At 38.9% G+C, this 17645-nt stretch overlaps 2 protein-coding genes across 7 annotated transcripts in view; one reads left to right on the plus strand and one right to left on the minus strand.

The window, feature by feature from the left end:
- Nucleotides 1-17645, minus strand: part of LOC117211790 (neurexin-3-like) — a 295832-nt gene that overhangs the window by 68746 nt on the left and 209441 nt on the right. The gene's annotated exons all lie outside the window — the stretch shown is intronic.
- On the plus strand, nt 15901-17250 carry LOC117211791. The gene is made up of 2 exons (XM_033456013.1): nt 15901-16898; nt 17108-17250. Exons 1-2 carry the CDS (start codon nt 16519-16521, stop codon nt 17133-17135), a joined length of 408 nt encoding a protein of 135 aa, XP_033311904.1. The 5' UTR covers nt 15901-16518; the 3' UTR covers nt 17136-17250.

A 17645-nucleotide genomic window follows, 5' to 3' on the forward strand; every position in this document is an offset into this window, starting at 1 on the left:
TTTTCACCTTTTGTAGCTCGCAGCAACGTTAATGGCAAAATTATTTTGCATTAAAGAGTGTTCGAATATTAATATGAGCCGCTGCTTGTCGCAAGCAAACGATCAAGGTAATCGCGAATTTACGACTCTGATTCGAATTGAAAAATTGTTTACGAGCGATTGTTCCGCGTAGCTGGGATATAACGCGTTGCAAAACCACCTATAAATAGGAATTCGGCTAGGTTCAATCAAACAGTTGCTTGGAGCCTCAGAGAATCCTCAACTCTCAAGCATCGGTAGGTATACGCTTAAACTTTAATTTCTCAGCTTTAATTCCATTCCTCGTTACATTGCACGCGTTAGAAATGAATCAGATTATCACAGTCTCGATTATTTTCTTGTCCAAAAATTGCATATAAAGCTTCGCTAGTTTCATAAATGTAAAAAGAACAAAGATCCTTAGCCCTCTGACTAGGGAAATCTCGTCACTGGAATTTCCACTTCCTGAACGTAATTTTTTGTCGAACTTCAATTTCCAAAAACGTGGTTCCTTTCTTCCTACCAGTAAGTGGCGTTACAGTGGCATATTCAGGGACTGAAGCTGGTCCAATGGAAATTAATTTGTTGCCAATATTGTGGACATAGCGTGAGATTAAGAATTCCAACATAGCTGACATCAAAAAACAAAAACTACACGAAGACTTGCGATACAGTCTCGTTTCCTCGTGTAACGCTGCTTATACAGAAGATCCCCCAATTTCTATTTAACCGTAGCTTCTTCTATCTGATTATATTTCCATCCTATTAAGAAATAATTAAGAAGAATTGGAATTGCATCATCCAACAGGTGAACCAAGTTGAACCAGAAAGCGCCATGAAGAACAAGCTGTTTAGTGCGACATGTATGGCCAGCATTCTATTTGCCATCCTTCTCATCCAATTTTCGATAACTTTATCGAATTCTGAACCTATTGTGCGCGGCGTGGTATCAGAGGAGCGGATGGGCAAAGACAACATTCCAGTTGCCAGAGACTTTATCAAACTGAGTAACCAAACCACTACCACGCCAAAATGTCCACCTGACCGTCCAGTATTTATCAGTGGACATTGCAGGGCAGTTTTTTAACTCGCCATTATCCAGTTAATAAGGTTTCTACGTTTCAAGATTCCGCGAAATCAATTACATTTGTCTCTGTTTCTGTTTGCCTTTCGTCGCTTCGTCGATGATATGCAGTGAACGTTACTCACTTGCTTATTGATTGTGCATATCTATGTAGTAGTATATTTATATATATATATATATTTGTACTATATATATATATCTATATATCTGTACTATATATATATACCTATATGTAGTCCGTAATAAAGGGAGTAAAGGTTGCATTTAACGTGTCATGATTTATCAGCCTATTTAATTTACTTGTTTTATTTACCTGTTTAATTTATCGACGTGTTTAAATATACGCGGAAATATTTAAAAGAGCCACGAGAGGATATTCATGGTCGTACAATCGAATGTAATTGTTGAGGTTACTAGATGTGTAAACAGGGAAACGCGTGGGTAAATTGTAAAGTAGAAAATATATTTTAACCCCTTAACTTACAACTACGGGCATAGCCCGTAGTACGATGATCGGGCAAAATATAATATATAGGGTGGTTGGTAACTGGCGGTACAAGCGGAAAGGGGGTGATTCTACGCGAAAAAAGAAGTGGAAAATATAGAATAACAATTTTTCGTTCGAGGCTTTGTTTTCGAGAAAATCGACTTTGAATTGTCGGTCGGTACGCGTGCACTTTATCGCGTCTCGTTATAACGGATCTCACTGTAGATCGTTGTCTCGATGGAAAAATTAAAAAAGAAAAATTTTTATTCCATATTTTCGACTTCTTTTTTCGCGTAGAATCACCCCCTTTCCCCTTGTACCACTAATTACCAACCACCCTGTATAATAGCTTGTTTACGTTTTCCGCCCAAAATTCACGAACGTAAATCGTAGGTTGGGGGTTAATACAGAAGTGTAGGTACAAGTAGCAATATAATTTTGAGCTGGTCCAGATCCGCACGCTAGTGTGACGTCAATCCACATTAGAGGCCAGACGTGTGCAAGTACTCACCGCGTACCCTCAATAGCCTCAAGGACGCACCATATACTTAAACTTAGTTTTCATTTAAATTTAAATTTAAATTTTATTGTAAAATTTAATATAAAATTTAAATTCAATTTAAATTTAATTTAAATTTTAGTTTATTAACCCTGTAAGTGTTATTGGTATCTGGATGGTCCTTGGAACAGTCCTTAGGTTTATTATACGTTCGTACAAATTACGGAGGAAAAGCGGGAATTTACCTAACGGGAAAACTGATTTTCCCCATGAACAGTGTCGCCTACGAGCCACGTTCGTAGGAGGCTTCCTCCTCCTATCTTCGTTTATTAACGTGGACTATAATCAATTGGCATCGCGGATCGTTAGCCTCACTTTTCCCAACGAAAAGTGTGAACAACGAATCCGCGTTGTTAGCTCAAAGGGCACATCCACGCCGAGCTTTCCTCCGTAATAATACGAGAACCACTTCGGCACTGAAACTACAAACTCTCGTCAGTCGACATCTCTCAGACCAGTCGCGTAAACTGTGCTTATAAAGTTGTGTTATTTAATAAAGTTCGATAGAAAAGGAATATAAAGTTGTGCTACGGCTCAACCTTCTTGTCTTTGAAACCTAAGGCTTAATTTTACGTGACAGCTTCAGGGTTTTCTGTTATAGGGTAACACTGTTAGCGTGCGGATCGGCACCAGCTCAAATTATATTGCTTCTTGCACTTAAACTTCTATATTGAAATATATTTTCTACTTTACAATTTATGCACGCGTTCCTCCGTTCATACGTCTAATAAACCTCAACACGTATCATTCATTGTTCCAATAGATCCATTCCTAAGACTTGCAGTACAATAATGAACAGAGTTCTACCTGGAAAATATTAATGACAACATGTGGAACGATGCTTGAGACTAACAGGCGAGAGACGAAAACTGTCCTATTGTAACTGTAGGAATGTCGACTTATATATAGGCGATTCCTGGACACGTTATATCCGATTTACGCGAAGCAGTCGCTGATAAACGATTTTCGAACCACGGACAGCGGTCACGAATTCGAGATTACGCTAATCGCTTCCTTGCAATGTATTTACGCAACTTGCCAGAGTTCGAATTTTGTTGCGAACGCTACATAAAAGAGGTAAATATTTGGACAGAAGAAGGGTTAAAAAATATTTGCAACTTCGAGCTTGAATCTCCAAGTGCATTTGGGAAAAACAGGCAGCACGTGTTTCGTACCAGCGATTTATACAACACACGATATATTTTGATATGATTTAGATATATTTAACAGATTAATTTAATAATTGGATAATTTAGATATATTTTAATGTATTCAGATACATTAAAATATATTTTCATACATTGTATTATATTAATTAGATACATTTTAATTACTAAATATATTTAGATATATTTCAATGTATTTAGATACATTAAAATATATTTTCATACATTATATTATATTAGTATTATATTATATATTATGTTTATTCGACCAATCGCGGGGAGACGTAGTCGCTAGGAGAGACGTCAACGGGGGTCGTAAATCCCCGTTACGATTATAACAATCGACACCACGAATTGATCGATCCCCTGATTTCCGTTGAGATAATAGGGGTGATTGAGTTTGTATAACACTCTGATCCACAGAATTATAAATTATATATTTCCAACACTTAGATTACACTGATGAGCATAGATAGATAGATAATCACTTATCGCACGAAGATAAGATATATATGTACGTTAGAGCAGGGCTCTTATAATTAGATTTAGTGTATTAGTGGACGTAGCACTATAAGATATTTAGGAGAGGAAATGTATGCTCGACAATACCGAGACCGACTTTCGCGTTATGCTTAGACTGCCCCGATGGGCATTAGCGGTAGACTTAGTAGTTGACCTTTCCAACGATGTAGAAGAAGTGAAGTCGAGTGACGATGCTGTGTCGGAGGAAAGCTAAGGATGGGTGTGTCTAGCGCACGGGACCATCGGATTTGTTGGTGACGATTTTAGTTAGGAGAGTGAGGGAATAGGCTTCGTTGTTAATTGGTTAAACGAAGGGTCTTAACCGCCCTCGAGAGAAAGTGGTTAGTGGGAGGAAAGTTGCAGCATACGTGAGAAAAACTAACTTTCCCTTGTCAAGCCGTGGTAGACAAGAGTCTTTAGAAATTCTTCGGAAACAGACGTTTGTTTGGTTTGAAGGACCTCTACTAGGAAATTCCTGAGATTTATGGAAGATACTTAAGGCTATTGAGGGTACGCCGTCTCTGGTGTCCGTCTGGCCCGCGGTGTGTGACCTGGGCCAGGCAGAGGGTCGCCCGGCGTAACCTATTATGTTATATAATATAAATAAGTATTGAAATTATATATTAAATATTATCATATATTATATGTATATATCCTATCATATTAATATATTAAAGATATTAAAATACTCTACAAATACTCCAATATGATAGTAATATCGCAAAAGGAAACATTTTATATTAATAGGACTGTCTGTGCAATGCTTTATGATTCCATCGGGTGGAAGAAATCGCAGCGAGTTGCGCGAACGTATTTGCGAGAAAGCGATTAGTGCAATCTGGAATTCGTGACTGTTGTCCATGGTCAGAAAATTGTTTATCAGCGACTGGTTCGCGTAGCTCGGATACAACGTGTCCGAAAACCGCCTATAAATTGAAATTGGTATAGATAGAAACGAACAGTTGCTCTGAGCCTGCCACTGAAAATTAGTTAATCTCGAGTTAGTAGTCAACATTTCGTCAGTGCTATTTTACAGGTACGATTCTATTCGTTATGACCACTTACAAAACGAATTAGATTATTTTTGAACGAATTGCAATAGTAGTTGATGAGCTTTCCGAAAGAGAAACATCAAACCTAACGTACAAATGCAAAGAATATCGATCGGCTGATATTTTTGTTCATTTTCCAAATATAAAAGGCACAAAGTTCTTCGATCTGTCGACTAGAAAAAATGATTAACTCGCTCCAATTTACGTGCTCGTTTAACAAAACAGCAATTTTCAAAAATATCATCTTATCCTTCTTGGAAGTGAATGGTATTATGTTTAAAATTGATCTGCCTTTCTTAATTCTTAATTCTATGAATATACGCTATAGCACACTTTCAGACGATTTAATTATCAATTCGAACATAGATGCTTCCAACACAATTTACCTAATTCGCTGTTTTGTCAGATGAGTGATTTTTCCAGACAGTTTCTCAACTCGTACTTAGCGATAATTTCTCCAATCGCATCGTTTTTGCATCTTGCTAAGAGACAATAAATTTGAATTGCATTTACATTCAACAGGTGCATCAACTTCCGGAAAGTATCATGAATTGGCTGATAAGTGGAACACGCGCGATCGGTCTTTTCTACATCTTCCTGCTGGTGCAGTCATTTTTGGTTACTTCGTCGAATTCTGAACCTGACGCGATTTCTGTGATGTCACGCAAGGCTGCAGTCACTGGTCCAGCTGCTAGAATCCGCTCTCGAAAAGTTATAAAGTCGACCATGTGTCGCAAGAAACATTAAGATTCCTCAAATTTATATGACTGACACGCATATCTTTGTTCCCGTTCCTCCTCTTTTTGATCATCGATTTTCGCTTTGAATCTTGAGGAGCACTGACGTTGCAAGATTCAAAGGACGTCGATTGCTAATTGGTCGATTATTAGCTCACTGATTTTCTGTATTCAGAATCCCGTTCCTTGTCAATCGAATTACAAAGAATGCAATAAACGAGATAACGCAAACATTGAATTCCTTTCGATTTAGTTATAAACTCCACTTACAACATTTTTACAACTACGCAAATTCAGTTTCTTCACTGACTTACAGATGAATGTGCTTGGAATATACGATATATCAAAAGCAACAAATATTTTGATACGAGCTTAGGTTCCAACTATATCGAAATATAAGACACAGAGTATGTGGAACGAGTTACAATTATGCTAAGCCACGCAAACGTATCCATGACAGACCGAGAAGAATTTCAATATTTGAGTATGGAATTTACTTCTTTTTACCATTTTGCTACCAGAAAGTCTGCTTAAGATCATCTAACGATTTTTGCGACCAACCGAAATCCGTGGAAGTTTCGTCAATTCCCTTTGTAGCGTTAAACAAACTATCGTCATAATTTAATCGTCTTTTCTCGCTTCAGAGAAACGTAACGCGAGTAGATCTACGTGGAGCAGATGCGCAATGAAAGCGAAGGTACAGAGCGTTCAGAAGCTTCAGTGAGCGAAAATGAAAAGAATTTTTCAGTCACGAAATATACGAAGATTTTCAATTAAACGATCTTCCAGAATGCGAGATGAATTTTCTGCATTTGACAACGCTGTCGATGTAAACACGCACAATATTTGTCCAATATTTTAAGACTTTGCCACTTGGAGGAAACGCGACATATTGCGTGAATATACAGCGGCTCGCATTAACATTAGGATACTCTGTGAAATAGAATAAATTTCTGAATGTAAGATCAAACGGCCTGAGTTTCTTTGAGAAGCTACAGTTAGTCGACTGGACGACGTTGAAAGAAGTTTCGAAAAGATCGCGAAAAAATGGCGAAGGTCGCTTTTCACGTCTATTTTATCTGACTCCGTAATGAAAATTTTAACAGTACGTTCTGTGCATTTATGTCTGCTATATACACGCTAAAGATTTAATCGAAATCGTTCGGTGCGGAAGCGGGCAATCGTCGAAAGATACAAAAATCTTTTAGACTTGTCACAGGGAAAGGCGGAAAGCGGCGAGAAGCTGCGATTCGCACAATTTTTCACCTTTTGTAGCTCGCAGCAACGTTAATGCCAAAATTATTTTGCATTAAAGAGTGTTCGAATATTAATATGAGCCGCTGCTTGTCGCAAGCAAACGATCAAGGTAATCGCGAATTTACGACTCTGATTCGAATTGAAAAATTGTTTACGAGCGATTGTTCCGCGTTGCTCGGATATAGCGCGTTGCAAAACCATCTATAAATAGGAATTCGCCTAGGTTCAATCAAACAGTTGCTTGGAGCCTCAGAGAATCCTCAATCGGTAGGTATACGCTTAAACTTTAGTTTCTCAGCTTTAATTCCATTCCTCGTTACATTGCACGCGTTAGAAATGAATCAGATTATCACAGTCTCGATTATTTTCTTGTCCAAAAATTGCATACGAAAGCTTCGCTAGTTTCATAAATGTAAAAAGAACAAAGATCCTTAGCCCTCTGACTAGGGAAATCTCGTCACTGGAATTTCCACTTCCTGAACGTAATTTTTTGTCGAACTTCAATTTCCAAAAACGTGGTTCCTTTCTTCCTACCAGTAAGTGGCGTTACAGTGACATATTCAGGAACTGAAACTAGTCCAATTGAAATTAATTTGTTGGCAATTTTCTGGACATAGCGTGGCAGGTTCAGTGTCACTGAAATTATCAAGTCAAACGGCAAATATATATAAGAAATTTCAGCTATTGCAAATTCAGAAACTCGAGCCAACTTGCAAGAAGCGCCATGGCAAACTGGTTCAGAGGAATAATTTGTTTAAGCAACGTTCTCTTCGTCATCGTTCTTATCCAACTTTTGGTGGTTTCTTCATATTCCGAGGCTGTCGACGACAATATGCAACTAGGGGAAGCACGGAGTATTATCGCACCGCGCAAGAGATGTCCACCTGGTCAGGTGAAGAGTCCAAGGGGATGCGTACCCTCGTAAGTTCACTGTTCGAATGTTTATAACTTTCTTACTCTTTCCGTGCTCTAATTTTTATTGCGATTAACATTCGCGCATCGTAACTACATTCGTTTTAATCATACTTTTATCGAATTGATTATTTTTCGAATATATTGAAAGTTGGTAGAAGGACAAGTGTTTTTATTTAACTCGCATAACTTTTCTTCCCAAAAATTAAACATTCTACCATTAAAATAATAATTCGATTAACCGATGAACGAAACAAATGTTAGCGATTTGCTACTCTGAAAATTAAAACACAAGATAATTAAAATTGCGCTTAAACTGCTGTTACTGAATTTCTCTATGTTCCAGTGGGCCCAGCGGATAAACTCGAAGCAAGAGGAACTGGATTCGACAAAGCGATGAATGTACTTGCTATATTTTATATGCTATAAGAATTCTGCTTCATGTTTCAATTTGAATAAATGGAATATACAAAACACTCGACGTCTCCTCCGTTCAATTTGCCATTCGCCGTAAATTCCGATCGATTTCAATCCAAGAATCTGCGCCACCTGCTTATGGCTGGTCGTTGACGCGCAAAACAAGCGAACGCGATTCTTTACGACATCGACCAATGGTATAGTCGTGGCGAATTATTCTGGAAGAGCTGGTACGATGATCAATACGCGATACGAAGGATAATCCCAAACGAGTCGCTGCGATTTTTCATTGCGACTGTAAAAACACGTCGACTTGCTTATTATTTACCAACGCTATCTTTATCACTTGTTTATCGAGTTATACCGTTGGCGAACGTTAGAAAAATAACGAAGCGAATGCGGGAGGCCGGCGCAAGGGGACAGCCAACTGTTTACGAATCTAATCTCATTTCTCATAGAATAAATACGCTTTATAGGTCAGGTGCGTTGTTCATTTCAGCTACCTGGTAACGCATTCGCTTCGTCAATCGGATCATCTTCGTAATCGTAATCGTAAACCGGTGAAACTTCTTTTGCAATTCCAACTATCCAGACAGACTTCTGCCGGTTTCTTAGAAATTCGTAGTATCGCTAACGCGATAGTAAGTACCGACCGCGTTACTAACGTTAGTGTGACAGAAATAGCGCGGAACAATTAGAGACGACATTATCGTGATCGGAATGTCAGCAATTGAAATCGCCCTGATCGTAAAATACAAACGTTTTCGAGTATTTTCGACGAAGGAATGGCAATGTTTCGCGTTACGACGAGTATACTCGTCATGCGTGAAAAATAGTTACAATTTACCGTTTAAATTGCGATTTAGTATTTTGATTTAATCGCAAAGTAAACCAGTCGTTTCATTGCAATTTAATCGCACACTATAACAGCTACACGTGCTCTGCGTTCGACGAATATACTCGTCGTCGTTTACTTTTTGCCACACATTTTAGGCTCGCACTTTTCGATCGGATCGCAACAGCTCGATCGACATGTCACTTTCCATCGCTTGTATCTTCCTCGTGATTATCATATCGTCAACGTACGGTTCCCTGAGACAAGATAGCAGCAGTACGTGGATAATTTATGCACGACAATTTCTCTAACATTTACACACCATAAGAATTGTATCGTTCAATGGTAGCACGTAAAACACACGTAAGAAGCTCCCTAACTTTGTCGATCTTTAGATCTCACGTTGAGACTGGAAATAAGGATCGAATACATTCTCGAAATACTCAAATTTGACGATTGTTACAACTGTTACATAGTAGCTCCATAGTAGATCATTTGGGAAGATGCAGAACTATATGGTAAGTCCCCTGCCATATTTTCCAATAGCTTTTTATTTATTTATCCACGTTCTTCTTCGCGTACTTTCCGATTAACGCCACATCGGCACATTTGACGAGTTAAATTTAAAAACATTTAAAAAACATTTAAATACATTTAAACAAATTTAAATAAATTTAAAAACATTTATCCGTGTTACATAGGCCGAGCTATCGTTTAACATGATCGCCTCAATTATTCTCGTGGCGAATAAAAATGTTTTGCCATGGACGATACGACCTCGAGAGACTTTCAACTTGACATCCGACTATTTCCGAGTTTTTCATTTTTCAAGTAAGCTAAGTATAATTCATTCGGTAACTAGCACCATAAAACATATTTCTCTTCATTTCTCTTCTTCTTTTTTTTCCCTTATCGTCACCCATTTACCGCTACATCCTGTTAGCGAAGCTGAAATTAAACGAAATTCAAAATACTCGGCAAACGAGTAAAGTAAGAGGAAACTGCGTGTACATGCAAAAATAAAAATTGCCTTCTCACGGGAATATTGCGGTTAGAAGTTGAATATAAAAAAGGCGAAACGCTCGAATTACTTTCTTCATTCGTCGGTGATCAGTCGTGCGGCTGTTTTCCTATTCAGCGCTGTGTATCGTGGGCCTCTTAAGCATCTCGTTAAATAGCTCGTGGACTTTTAAGGACGGTTGATCGCAAAGGCTACACAGCGAAGAACAGCGAGAATCGTTCGGTGGATCGGAATTTACAAGAAAAATCTTGCAGAAATTCCAAGATTATATCGATCCACCTCTCGAAAAAGTATCATGAAGAATCGATCGTTTCACGTATCGTGTCCGATCGTTGCGTTTTTCGTTCTTCTTGTCGCGCGACTGTCACTAACGTCGTCCACTGCTCGCACGATCGACGATAAATTGGAAAAATACTCCTCTCGGCAAGAGGACGCCACTCCATTATTTGCACTGTCAGAAATCAGAAATCGATCGGCCAAACGTTACACGGCGGAAGATCAGCATCGAACGAACGGGATGAATACCTTGGTAACGGACGTCGATAACGTGCAATCGTCGGAGAATGGAAGTTCCTATAAGAAGAAAACTAATCGGGTCGGAAAAATGAAGGATCGTTGGATTCGACGAAAGAAGCACCTAATCGGTATGTCTCGTTTGTTTCGTGGTTTCAAGTGTCCCAGAGGTACGCTGAAGGATCATCGGGGAAAATGCAGAAAACCTTACCTGTAGTACATTTCACGATGTTAATTTTATATTTGGAATATTCGACGTAATCGTAGTTATTTTACTTTCGACGATTAATCTGCGGATTCGCGAACACGCCGAGTTGCTACAAATTTTCTAATTGTTTGTTCGTCGATTAATACCAAGAGGAATTTCTAACCATTTTGTGTTTAAAAAATTTTTCTGCCTATAAATGTTCTTAGAAATTTTATCAAAGTGTACGGTATGGACACATCCCGAGTTTTGCAGATTCTGTAAATAACATCGAACTTGCACGTAAGAAATGTATACGCATAGTCAAATGCATCGTGCTACTTTAATCTTGTATTCTTTAAAAACATCACAGGAATATAAACAATTTATCTACAGTTTCCGACGGTTTTGTTTTTTAATTTTTGTGGCTATAAATGTTCTTAGAAATTTTATCAAAGTGTATGGTATTCGTTGATAGAAATTTTACTTTCGACTATTTGTCTAAAAATCGATCGACACATCCCGTGTTTTGCAGATTCTGTAAATAACATCGAACTTACACGTAAATTCGTCGTGCTACTTCAACTTTGTATTCTTTAAAAACATCAGAGAAATATAAGCAACTTGTCTACAGTTTCTGGCAATTTTCTTTCGTTCACCTATTGCACGATCTTCGTACAAATTCTTCGCCTCATCTGAAGCGATCGTAATGGATTTAACAATTAAATATCCCACGACCACGATGATTAACGATATCACGACGGTTGTGAGATTGATCGATTGATTGGTTGCGAGGTATTAAAAATATTTCATTAAAATTTTAGATATTTTATATTGTTCGGAATTATCGCGCTATTTCTCGCGTAACGACGATAAAGGAAAATGATCTCTGCCGTGATTTTTGTCGACTAATTATCAGTTCTATGAGCGCAGACCCTTTCAGGATGTAAATAGGTAGCCTTGAAGAACAAGCGTAATTTTTTATCTCAGTCCTTTCCAAACTGTTTGCTAACGTTTTAAGCCGCGCGATAACGGGAAAGCTGATCGATCAATCGGTTCACTCTTTTTACAAATTTCCCCGGCGATCGAACTCGCTAGTTAACTGATATCTCTGCGAACACCATAAACTCGATTTATCAGACGAAAATATGTCTCTTCTAAACGCTACAACTTATTGTTCCGAAGATAGGCGCCGATAAGTCTACTGCTTTTTTATTTCTTCCATTTTATATTTTCATTATATGCAAGTTTCTAATTGGTCTGAGTAACTGGCTGGAGGTGGTTCGACAGACGTTGAAGAGGGGATTTGCGGCGTTATAAATTATTTTGCGAACCCTGCAAGGTAGGTTTCCTCATTTTTCTGCCTATGGTAACCCGCTGTCGACGAAATATTTGCAACGCTTCTTGCACTACACGGTAAGTCTTCTGTTCAGCTGCGAGTCCTTCGCTACTTGAAACTTAAACCTCTGGCACTCGGACGATGCGTTGAAAAATATGACAGATTTTCTAATTTCCTTCTCATTTTCAATCGTACAATTTTGTACGTCTCATACGAGTTATATTTCCCTACGTCTTCTACATTTCGTTTGGTAACGCGTTAGCAACGCTGATATCGCTTGTTATCACTGCACCGGATATTCTTTCAGTACAGCTGCGTTCAACGAGTCTCAGCAACTTTCTAAGTACAATGAGAAATTGGTGCAGCGATATGCCATTTTGGACGAGTAGTTTCTTCATTTTTATAATTCTGTCGGCAACGACGTTAACGTTATCGAAATGCGAGACAATGGACGAGCCAAATATATCGGCGTCTCCGGGAATTAAGATGCGATCGGACAAGGAAGTCAACTTTAGGTATATAATCAATCCGCCTCTATTCAAATGTCCCAAACATCAGAAAAGGGATCACTTGGGAAAGTGCAGAGACATCCTTGTAAGTATGCTGTTACACCTTCTAGCATTTACGCCAGCTTTGGATAAATTACAGAAGAAAAGTGAGCTCGAATAAAGTTTAGTTAATTAGTTGATTACAATTAAGTAAAGTTTATTCGAACCGAAAGATAAAAACTAACTTCGATCGCTTTATTTTGTGTTTAGAGCAGGTGAATCGCTCTCGAATAATTTTGTATTTTATTTAACTCTCTGCAATAGGGTGACTAGTTTCAACGTTAAGTATCCAATGAAATATCTTTCATACGTGTACTTGAGCTGTGTGCGATCCGACAAAATTATTTTACCAAGATATTTCCTTTGAAAATTGCTTGAATTTCCATTAAGTACGATCTTAAGTGCGATAAGTCTGCGAGCTTGCGGACACCGGCATCTCCGATCGAGACAGCTTTGGCAGCAGAGAATTGAAAATTGTTTCACGAGACATTTATTCGAATATAAAATATCGTTTGAAACGTATAAACGTTTTAAAGTAACAGCCAAGTAGAACAAGACGAAATAGTCGTTGTTCGGATGTTTCGTTTAAAACAATATTTTATATATCTTGTTTTTTAATAAACTGTCCGATCGTTGATTATATTGGTAATTATAATAACACTGACTTCAAACGCATCGTTTTTTATCTACGTATATAAATGAATGACGTTACGAAATTCATTAAAAATAGTTGGATATGCAAAGTACAGAAAAGTACCAAGAAATGCGGAGAACAAACGAAAGCATTTAATGTATCGAATTAATTTCATTCATTTTGCGCTCGTTTTAGACCAACTCTTATAACAAACACTTTAGTCCAACGCGTATAACAAACACTGGTTCCATAAAATTTCCTCGCAATTTGTAACATTAATTTCATATTTTCTTTTCACATTTCAGTGGAGTTCTTAAAAACGGCTTCCAACTACAAAAATCGTGGATCTACTTGCGATAATTTTCACCTTACGAGTATTCTCCTCTCTCTTACGTTTGTAGCTACGACGAAATAAATCATTTTGAAAACAACATACGTCCAATGCTTGTTTCCTTCGCGCTGCACATGCTAATCGTTTACAAGTTTTCTATATGATGACGCCGATCGCGATGAAAATTCGCGCAGGCGTTCGCTGCAGCTACCCGTAACAATTTATCAGCTCGTTTTGCGCTTTAAAGGCAGAAACGAACCCTTTTTATTATTTTTTAAGTATTTATTAATCGACGAAAGATGCGAAGGAAGCAGAAGTCGTGGGAAGGATTTTTCGGAAAAATCGCTTGTCCGCGAACATCGCGTAAAAAGATTCGATTTACGTGAAATGGCTGGGATAAAAGGGACGATCTGTCCCTTAGGATAAAGGCAGGCGCCTCAGGTAGCTGCGATCAACGCTTACGCGATGTTTCATCATGAAAATCGGCGCGTGCACGTGGAAAATATTTTCCACGATATGTCATCAAGGAAACTGAAAAAATCGTGGAAAACACGATTAGAAGATTAGTAAATAAAACATAGACAGTAAACAGAAATGTTGATTACGAGTGTACGCTACTTCCGGATTTTTATTTTTCATTTTTTATGCGAGATGCAACTACAAAACAAAAAAAAATCTCATATCTATTTCATTTTTTTCCCGATTTCCAATGCTTCCGAGCAACTGGTAAACAGCGTGAAGTCGTTTCCTAGCGATAGCGAGGAGTCACGAGTTTGTTCAAGTTTGTTACCGTACGCGTAAAACGCTCCTTTTATTTCCCGACCACGCTCCGTCAAGAACAAAAAGTTATCATCGCTTTGAAGTTGTTTTACGGTTTCGTTTCACAGTTTTGTCTTCGTCTTTTCGAATATTTTACGTTCATTCGGCTGCCCTCGGATGCACTTGGAATATTTGTCCATAGCTCGTCCGCAGTTTTCGCGCTGATTACAAAATGCTCTTCCGTTCTCAACATTCCCAACCGTAAAACGCCGGTTTCGATCAACCGGTTGGCTGTTGCGACCTCTGCGAAAAGTCTGAGAAGCGTGCGCGGAAAATGTGTGGCGAAAAGTAAGCGATGACGAGTATACTCGTCAAATGCAGAGTACGCGTGGCTGTCATAGCGTAGAAATTGCAGCGAAATGGCTGTTTTATTTTTCTTACGCGTGACGAGTATACTCGTCGTGAAGAAATGGCCATATTTTGTGTTACGACGAGTAACTCGTATGAAAACTAAAACAGTCATTTCGTTGCAACTTATTTCGCACACAAAATATTGCCATTTCTTCACGACGAGTATACTCGTCGGAAACAGCTAACTGGTTACAGCTTGTGTACCATGGAACTTTGAATATCCGAGCTAATACACGTCGGTCGGATAATTGAATCGCTTCGCTTTCATATTTGTGAAGATTACATATCTCGAGTTTGCTGTTTTGTAAAAATCACGTTGAACAGAGACGAAGATTTCCGTATAAGAATAAAATACAAAATTCCTTCAGATTCCATTTTCGTTGGCCAATTTTCTTTACAAGGAACGTGTAACGTAGAGAATATCTTAGGTCTTTTATTGTTTGGAAGAACATAAACTGAGATTGATAGATGGACAGAGGCATAAGCGTAATAGTCAGTGACAAACTTAATTAGTAGGTCAGTAAACAGAATCAGAAAAGAAATGAATGAAACGAGCGTGTAACAAACATAGCAAACATTCTCAGAAAGCTTTAAAAGTCTGCAAACTGTAAACCAAGTCTCTTCCTTAGCCGTGAGACCGAGATGAAGATTAACCCACTGTTAAGTAAAGCAAAACGCAGATTATTTTGATGAACACTAAATAAAACATACATTAAATAATCCTAGTCGTACCGTGATCGTTTTTCCAATTAATTTCGATTAAGTAATACGCAAGACTGGTTGACGTAATCAAGCGGTGAGTAACGAAAGTACTTCAAGCAACAGGAAAACACAACTCAAACAACCAGATACTATAAATGAAATCTCATTCGTATAAATAAAGTACATTTTTAAATATCTTATTTCTACGTTACTTGTATCTTATTTAGTATCTTGTTTGTATATTTCACCGTGACATTTTGTTATAATTTTATCGGCTCGTTTATACGACGTAACAGAAGATACGTCGCGTTGGCAACTAAGTGATTGCGGATTTGGTCATTAGATGGCAATGATAAACTCCGCAATCACTTAGTTGCCAAGCGAATAACAACAACTCTGATAAAAGTGGCTTTTTTCACAAGATGTTCGCGATATCAGAAACTTTCGCCAATGATCGCGCACACACGTGGCGTTTGTTTGGAATTTTCCAATTACAGGGGATCTCCAGGAAAACGATGATTAACAGCAACTTGTGGAAATACTCGCGTGCATTTTGTGATTATAAAAATTCCTCGAACGGTTTATCGTCTGGCAACTGTTATCAGTCGTTTATCGTGCCGTACCGTTGGTCAGTGTCGTTAATAAAAAGCGAGACGACGGTCGAGATGGTCAAAAACTGCTAATGATTCTAATCTCGTTTGTGGTGGAATATTGTGGTTACGACGCCGGATGCGTTTCTAGTTAAATTGCACGCAACAATCTGCTCTGCAGATCAGATCGCCTTTTATTTCAATAGTGGTCAGTCGCACAAGACCTCTGTTTTCGTTGTTTCCTATCTGTCGGTCAGTTTCTCGCCGAGTTTTTCCACGTGGACGACTGTGTTGCGAAATAGCTGCACAGCCAACGTAATCGTCGATTGTAGCTCGCAAGGTAGCGAGAAAAGTGGTGCGTGATAATCAGCGACGACATCGTCAGACGTTCGTTCAAAGTAGCGGAGTTTTCAATCGAATTGTCTCGGTGGAAAGGAAAAATGAGACCGACCGGCGTGCAATTTTTCATCGGCATTTCCTTCCTTCTTCTCGTGCCTCGATCGTCAGCAACGTTGACAAAATTGACCACGTTGGACGATGTGGTGCCCGATAAGTGGAGGGTCGTGTCTTCTGGTCAACCTCCGCAAATCGAGCTCCGCTTGTTCAAGAGTCACACGCCAGAGGACAAGACTTGGTCGAGCAGCATGGAATATACGATCTCGCGGAGCACCGACGAGTCGGAAAACCAGGACGCGGATGAGAAAGCGGCAAGCGCTAAGCCGAAAACGCAGCTCGGGTCTAGGCACATCATTCGAGGCGCCAGGTTCAGGTGTCCCACCGGTCAGCGAAGGGATCACTTGGGAAAGTGCAGAGACGTCTTGTGAGTGTTCCATCGTATCTTCTCGAAATTTTCCTATTCTTCTAACGTTCCAATCATTCGTCTGTATTTCCATATTCTGTCCGCGTCGTGAACAGCATCTTCTTTCTCGTGTACTTGATTAAACAGCTGCATTTTGTATTCTCTACAAACAGCCTGCGATTCTCTTGAGTACCTTTCGCCTGATCATCCAAATTTTTATCCAATTTCAGCGTGATACCGGTTAAAAACGATGTATAAGCGCATTGGACAAGAAACAGCGCAGAAGACGTAGAGCCTCGTGAAAATTCCATCATCCAGCGACGAGTTTCTTTCTTCTCCTTAAAGTTTTCTCTTAAAAAAAAAAAAAAAAAAATAAATAATAAGAAGAGAACCTTCGATGTTCTTTTCTTCCAACTTCTTCTCTCACTTGTTACACGCTTACACGGATTCGGATCGATATCTCGGTCGGACTGAAGGATCGTCAACGTGATGCTGACGTAATGAGACGAGATAAAGCGATTTTCGAAGGTATCAACGGTATCGGTGTATTATTTATACGCCAATGCGTCTGATGGATGTTATTACGCGCGGTACTCATCGATTTTCGACTCTTTATCTCGCGGCGCGATATATCGGCCGAGCCAATCCCTCTTCGCTTCTGCCACCACGCGATTTATCGTTCACGGGATTTTCGAAATTCACCGTGATTCATAAAGTAATATTTCGCCTTCCAACTATCCCGATACGCTTTTACCCTGGTCGAAGGTC

The sequence above is a fragment of the Bombus bifarius genome, unplaced genomic scaffold (genome assembly GCF_011952205.1).
Source record: "Bombus bifarius isolate JDL3187 unplaced genomic scaffold, Bbif_JDL3187 scf7180000008244, whole genome shotgun sequence".
NCBI classification, from domain to species: Eukaryota; Metazoa; Arthropoda; class Insecta; order Hymenoptera; family Apidae; genus Bombus; species Bombus bifarius.

What these genes read in the sequence shown, in the direction of transcription:
- LOC117211791 (XM_033456013.1), top strand. Translation starts at nt 16,519, where the DNA reads ATGAGACCGACCGGCGTGCAATTTTTCATCGGCATTTCCTTCCTTCTT. An exon ending in GGAAAGTGCAGAGACGTCTT is followed by an intron (nt 16,899 to 17,107) that starts GTGAGTGTTCCA and finishes ATCCAATTTCAG; the next exon opens with CGTGATACCGGTTAAAAACG.